At 37.4% G+C, this 7525-nt stretch overlaps 1 protein-coding gene across 3 annotated transcripts; it reads left to right on the forward strand.

The window, feature by feature from the left end:
- The first annotated feature begins 2886 nt into the window (after positions 1 to 2886).
- LOC108417069 (T cell receptor alpha chain MC.7.G5-like) lies at positions 2887 to 7170 on the forward strand. 3 transcript variants are annotated; one of them, XM_037540664.1, is made up of 6 exons: positions 2887 to 2965; positions 3075 to 3425; positions 3913 to 4255; positions 4799 to 4921; positions 5001 to 5059; positions 6886 to 7170. In XM_037540664.1, the coding sequence occupies exons 1-4, from the start codon at positions 2944 to 2946 to the stop codon at positions 4908 to 4910; spliced, it is 828 nt and encodes a 275-aa protein (XP_037396561.1). In that variant the 5' UTR covers positions 2887 to 2943; the 3' UTR covers positions 4911 to 4921; positions 5001 to 5059; positions 6886 to 7170. The 3 variants fall into 3 exon arrangements, with proteins under 3 accessions (XP_037396561.1, XP_037396563.1, XP_037396562.1); XM_037540666.1 differs by having other exon boundaries at positions 3913 to 4251; XM_037540665.1 differs by lacking the exon at positions 6886 to 7170 and adding an exon at positions 6150 to 6590.
- Positions 7171 to 7525: the final 355 nt, after the last annotated feature.

A 7525-nucleotide genomic window follows, 5' to 3' on the forward strand; every position in this document is an offset into this window, starting at 1 on the left:
AAAACAAAGAAAAAGAATTTAGCAAGAATCCAAAATATTAGGAAAATTTAACGACTGAAAAACTTTTTAGTAAAGAGCTCATAAACTTACATGTTGTACAGAGAAATGAAATGAGAGTCCAAGTCAGAGCCATAGCCATAAAAGGAACAGATTTCCACTGAGGTACTCTTGAGAGGAAGTGACTGACAAAAGCATCAGGTTTCTGGACATGTTCTTCTATGACCACAAGTTTTCTCCTTTCTATGTAAGTGACATAATAAATATTTTCAGTTCCTTAATCATAGTGTGAAGATCACATCTGTTCTATTATGCCTTAATATAAGGGATTTTGTCATAAGTTTCTTTCATAGAAGCATAAAAAACTCTAAAGACTCAACATGATAAAATGAATATTATTGTAAGCTCAGAAATAACAACCATCTAAGCCTATCATCAGGAGATCGCGAGTTCGATGCTACAGGTGATGCTACAGCCATCTGTAGCCAGGAGTCCAAGAGAGCACAATTGGCCTCGCTCTCTCTGGGTGGATAGGATGCTCCTCCTCCCTTCTACCCCCAACACTCAACAGGATGATGGTCAGCACAGGCGTCTGTTAGCTGACATAACAGATCTGGAGGTTTGTACTTTCCTCCTAGACTGTTCGGCTGTTCATTGACTTTCCGTGAGTGGCAGCTCGAAAAGATGTTGTGTCTGGCTTCACAGGTCTTGGGACGAAGCCTGTGCTAGCCTTCACCCTCCTAGCGTTGATAGTTGATAGTATGATAGCATTGATTAGTTTGATGTCTGAGGTGTGTATTGTTTGGAATTCTGTGGTTGTTTCGTTATGTCTGTCCCTCCTGCTCTCCATGTTGGCTCTCTGACCCTGGACCGTTTCAACCCTAATTTTGGATCTGCCTGTAATAAAGCTTGGTTATCTCAGCATATGCGTCCACCTCATCATCGCTCCCCACCGTTACAACAGGTTTATAAAGACAGACATAAGCGTGACATGAAAGTTACTTTAAGTCAGTGGCCTAAGTGCATTTTGTCACCCAGCCAGCGGCTTTTTTGTTTGTTTATTGTTTTGACCATCACTTTTGGAGGAAAGTCAGAGAGGCTGAATGTTATTTAAGGACAGGCTGAGCATCCAGTGGACTATCAAGTTTCACCATTCTTTGGTTTTAGGAACATCTAGAGTCATGTTGTTTGAACAGCACCATTCAGACTCCAGGGTTATAGAAGTTAGTTATATCTGAGCAGCACTGAAGGGACAATAACTGTCAACTGCACTAGATATTTTCTCATTAAAAATGATCTGTTATATTGAAAGTAAATGGTTCCTTGCATTGTTTGTATATGAAAGCACATACAAATTGTCGAGATCCAGAGTAGTCCAGCCTCCACCCTGGGTCTCGGACATAGTGTTATGTTACACCTAATTTGTTTTTTAATTAATATTCTAATTTTAATTTAATCTGTTTTCTAATATAAAAATGTTATTAAATCAAAAGATTAAAAATGTTCTTGCAAAGTATAAAAAGCAATACTGCCAAAAAAGTTTAAAAGTTTTTTTACAAGAATGAAGAAGATGAAAAAACAAATTTCAGCCGTTTTGAAGAAAAAGGCTTTTATTAAGTTTCAGGTGACAAGTTGGCATCCAGATTGCAAAAAATGCAAAGATTCACCACAATACATTCATTTTTATATTGTTTTTTTTTGTTTAATATGGTCATTGCTCCTCCCTGGGGTATTTTCTTCACTCCTCCTCTCTGGCCATTCTAGGGTTGCCATTGGCTATCATTATATTCACTATGTTAAATTTACTTTTCGACACCTCTATGCTTTGTCTGACAAGGACCTTCTCCATAATGTTTTTTTTTTTTCATTATTTAAGAGTCACGACCTGTCTTTGCTCACTGCTTATCTATCTCCTCACTAAAAGCTAGCTTGCTTTTGGTGAACAGGCCATATTTCTTACATGTCAATGTCAGCTTATCTCCTAAGACATTCTAAGCAGGGCCTGGCACGAACACCTATCATCTGAAAACATTAGGCCTAACTTTCCTACCTGAGGCTGCCTGGGCCTATCTGGCTCAGTTAAAAATGACTCTATACTCTATTTTAATCATTTCTAAATTATTAATTGCTGCAAACCTTTTTATTAATGATAACTCACAGATATATTTTATCAAAAAAATTCCTTCAAAATAAAAGTAGAACAAAATTCCTTAATGGCACAAATTCATATGGCAATATTGCATTTTAAATCATGACAACATGATCTACAAACATTAAAGTTGCCTCGGTTTACAGTAAGTCTTCAATCTTACAACCCAGAGAAGAAACACGACAACAAGAAATTATAATAAACCACCACTGAATGCGAGATAATTATGGTATTATAAAATAATATATATATATATATATATATATATATATGGCTTATAATATATACATTACTACAGGAAATACCTTTTTTAATATTTAACATTATTTGATATGTTTAACACTCAATTCAAGTTTTACAGTTTTACATGCTAATTCACACTATTCTAATTTCCCTCTATTAAAAAAAAAACAGAATAACCTATTTTTAAAATAATCCCAGATTTAGAAATTTAAAAATAAATAAATAATTTAAACTTTAAAAAAAAAGTCAAGAAAAGTGTTTTCAACTGTTAAAATGAACAATTAATAGCAAGAGCTCTCGATAAGGGATAGACAGCAAGATTAGAAAGGAAGCCAGGGGGGCTTCTGGTGGTCAAACTATGTAACAAAAGGAAAAAGGAGAAATACACATAAAAGACCCTTGCTGTTACCCATGACCTGTGTCAGCCAATGAGGTGAGAATGTTGTAAGCTTATCAGGCAAAAGCAGCCTGGTCTGTCAATCACTTCCTTTTAAACATGTTACTCAAAGTGTCAGTCATTTCAGTCATGAGGACGGTTTCAGCCTGGATTCTGGATGTTGTCTGTCTGTGAAATATGTAAGTTTTATTGCTCTATAGTTTTAATGTTATGTAATAACCTTAAGAGTTTCTGTTTAAGCCACTAACAGTTTTGTTTAAAACTGACTGGTCAATAATTCTTTTATAGACGCTGCAGAAACTGTGGATATTTACCAGAAACAGTCGTATGTCTCTGCTAAGCCTGGTGAAGCCGTTACCCTTCAGTGCACACTGGCTGACCGTCAGAGTACTGAAGACGTGTTTTGGTACAAACAGCCAGTGGGACAAATGCCTCAGGAGGTGGGCATCAAGGGGGCATTTATGGAAGCAGTATTTTCATCACATTTCAAAAACTCAAGCTTCAAACTGGAGAGAGTGGAGAACAGCGTTAGTCTGACTATACCACACCCTACAAAAGACGACAAAGCGATGTACTACTGTGGGATATCTGTGATGAAGATGATCAAGTTTTCCACTGGAACATTCTTAGCTATTACAGGTAATTATTCATCTGTATTTTTCCACCATAAAATTATTTTGAGCCTTATTATTCAGTGACAACATGGACTACAGTACAAAATCACTGTTATTTTGAAGTTATAGACGTGTTTAAAACAAATCAGGGCCTACTGGCAGGTCCTGGCCATTAAAGGGTTTAATCAGTGTAGCCACACTGTATCTATTAACATGAAAATGACATTTCATGAGAGTGTTAACTGTATTAAATTCCTATCCAAATTATGTACAAATAATGCACAGAAACTGAAGAAATAAGTAATTCATTTCAATCTGTCATGACTATTATTGTATTCCTAGATGTTTTAGGCTTAGTTTGATTGGTTCGTTATGCAAAATATTTGAAATCTTTTAAAAATACGGACTGTGAATATCCATTAATTGCACTATTATGCTACTTTATACCAGTAGAACTTTGCACCTCAATATGTACAATGGATGCGGTCTAATAACTGTATTATTCTGACCAGATCATCATAACTTAAACATCTCAGTGCTCCAAACTCCAGTACGGTGGTCAGTTTCTCCAGGAGAGTCGGTCACTCTGCAGTGCACGGTCCTCTCTGAGATCAGAGCAGCAGATCTCCGAGTGCTCTGGTTCAGAGCTGCTGCAGGACAATCCTTTCCTGAAATCATTTACACTCATCAGAACAGCAGCAGCCGTCAGTGTGAGATCAGCTCTTCTACAAGCTGCTGTCTGTATGAGTTCTCTAAGAACATCCTCGACCACAACCATACTGGAACTTACTACTGCGCTGTGGCTGCTTGTGGGAAGATCATTTGGGGCAGTGGATCAACTGTGGAAACAGGCAGGTGCTAAAAAGAATTAACATGTTTAAATTGTGCACACAATGCAGAGAAGTTTATCGTAGCATCACTTACTTCTAGATGGCTGTGCCATTTATGTACTCAGAAATTATTAGAGAGTGCATTAAACCACATATTACTGTGTACTGTACTAATACAGCACTGCCCCTCATTAATAATCAAAATAATGGTTTAGTAAATAGTCAAAGAAAAATAAGTGAGAAAACAAAACAACAACAAAAAAATTAATGCCACGGAAAAAAAAAATGTAACTCTTAACAACCAAGACTATGAACACTAACCCTTTGATGTTGAATAATTATAAAATTACATAAAAATGAAGATACTTAACTGTCAATTTTCATTGGATATTAAACACATGGATGATCTTGGACTCTAACAGTGATGTATGTGCCACACAGTTTTTAGTAAGGCAATGTCTTTGTTCTCCTCCACTTCACTTCTCATAGTTTCACAGGAAACAAAGCTTAAACAACAGGAGAAGCTACTAAAACTGTATGTATTTAAGGTCTGATCTCTCCTTTCTAGCTCACTCTGTGCCTCAACATTCAGCTCTACTTGTGATGGGACTGGCTCTGGGTTTGTTTGCTGTCTAGAACGTCACACTGTGCTGCTTCTGTATGAAGTGGAAAATCTGTAAACACTGCCGAGGTGAGTTAATTGAGGAATCCACATATTTTCCCTCTTTTTTTCAGTAACTCTGATCTTCTGTTTCTCTGTGCATTTCAAGGCAGTAAATCTCACCCTGACACACACGATCTCTCAAGACCAGGCGAGCTACAAGACCAGGTATGCCATCATTGTTCTTTTGGGAAGTCATACCAAACACCTGTTCTAAGAAATTGAAAGGGATTTTATGGAGTTGTGTTTTCCTGAAAGCAAGAAAAAAATTATTAATTAACTAATTAATACTAATACTAATACTAATACTACTACTACTACTACTACTACTAATAATAATAATAATAATAATAATAATAATAATAATAATAATAATAATAATAATAATAAAGGGAATACTTTACTGTTTTAAAGAGTGATGCCAACACACAGACACAGTAAAAGCATTAGTCTCTGGCATTAGACTTGTAGATGCTGCCAGGAAAACTGTTTCCCAAAGCATACTGAATAAACATTCTGAAACAAAGACCAACATTTCTATTTTGGAAGTGGAATAATCAGTTTAATAAATTTACATGTATTTATTTATTTATTTATTTATTTATTTGTTTACATTATTTATTTAGAATGTGGTCTTACCCAGAGCAACCTGCAAAATGAGCTAATAGTGGTAACAACTTACAGACACCACAGACACTTAAAAGTTCTTAAACATAAAAGACAACAGCCAGTAATATTTTATAACAGGAAATGTTTTTTGGTTTTCTGTGATACAGGCCCTTTTACAGATATAATTAACAGTTATTTTAGTAGTTATTAGCTTTAATGCTGGGTACATGTTGATCATACTTGGTGTAAATCAGGCTAGCAAGGCTGACTAGAATGACTGCAGTTCACTCAAACACAATTAAACACAAGGGTAAACTTGGCCTGCATAGTGTGACATTATCATAACCCCCACAGAAGTAAGACGTGTTTTTATTTCTTAAATAAAATTCTTGAATAAAGTACAAATCATCCAAAATATAAGATAAACCTATGAAGCTCCCCGAGCTCATCTGTGTTGGTTCAGCTTGGTGAGGGTGTGGCTATATCGGCACTGCACAGCATGGCCACACCCCCTCCTCTGCTGCAACTTATGCACTATTTCATGTAAAATTAATAAACCGATTTACTCAAATAGCCAAATATGCCTGTTTCCCTTTTCGTCTAGTAACCCAGTCACCATGACTTTAGTATTTTCCATCCCTGCTGTCAGGACAAGATGTTCCAGCTGTCATCACAAGTGAAGGCGGCCTGTAGTTTGTTGGATTCAGGGAGGAACTCTTGAGTGCCCACCTACTGGAGCAGATTTGAAAATGGAAGAAGATGGTCATTAGTAATGTTTTGGTCAGGCCTTTGAAAAGACCCTTTGGGGTGGCAGGGAATCAAGGAAAAAAATGACAACATGAATGAAACAATAACTTTCTTCACAGCAAATTGATTTTTCAAGAAAAAACATTATAATAATGTTATAAGAGTTAAGAGTAATGAACTCCAACTTGCTAAGCTATAATGTTACCATCCACGCACTCTGATAGCCGTAAGCTCTGTTTCTGCAGTGACTCTTGTGAAAATCCCAAATATTTTACAATAACAACTTGGTACACGAAATAAACAGCAACCAGTTATGGCTAGTTGTTTGGTCATGACCACATAATGCAAAGTGTTGCTTTCTTACAGATGTTATAGGTGTCAGGTGAAATCTAGAAGGGGCTCTTACTGCACCATAGAGGGCCCCCATGAGCAATGATGCTCATGGAGCCTGAACTGCTACATATGAACCAACAGGGCACTCTTACACTCTGAAACTAAAGGGGCAGGTGTTCAAGCCCCAGTAGGGCCTGTTTTTTTCATGTTCCTGGCTACAGCAAACCAGCTCCACAGACTTTAGCTGCATAATCTTAGTCAAAAGAATCTTAAAAAGAATATATAAAATGTTCATTTCATTACAGGAACGTGATGCTATGGAACTGTATTACTCCACCTTCTCTGAGACAGATACTAAAAGAGGGGAGAAGAAGAGAAGATGGCCTCAGGACGATGTGTGCTCTGAAGTGATTTATTCCAGTCAGACATACATTCAGATCAGACTCTGATTCCTGTTCTGTTTACTGAACTGGGTGTCTAAGACTTTTGATGTGATCAGATGGGTTTAATGTTCTTGGGGCAGTTGTGGGCTGGAGGTTAGGGAACTGGCCCTGGGACCGGAAGGTTGCTGGTTCAATCCCCAGGGGCGACAGCACATGACTGAGGTGTCCGTGAGCAAGACACCTAACCCCCAATTGCTCCCCGGGTGCCATGGATAGGGCTTCCTACCGCTCCGGGCAAGTGTGCTCACTGCCCCCTAGTGTGTGTATCTATTCACTAGTGTGTATGTGGTGTTTCACTTCACGGATGGGTTAAATGCGGAGGTGGAATTTCCCCATTTGTAGGATTAATAAAGTATAACTTAATGCGACTGAGCTGATTGGTTACTGAAACCAGAGCTGACAGTGAGTCATTCAAATGCAAATCTCAAAGCTGGATCTTTGAAGTGTCTAACTGCAGAGTTCAAAGCCAAACAATTCCAGCTGAGTCAATCAATTTTCTTCT

The sequence above is a fragment of the Pygocentrus nattereri genome, chromosome 8 (assembly GCF_015220715.1).
Source record: "Pygocentrus nattereri isolate fPygNat1 chromosome 8, fPygNat1.pri, whole genome shotgun sequence".
NCBI lineage: Eukaryota > Metazoa > Chordata > Actinopteri > Characiformes > Serrasalmidae > Pygocentrus > Pygocentrus nattereri.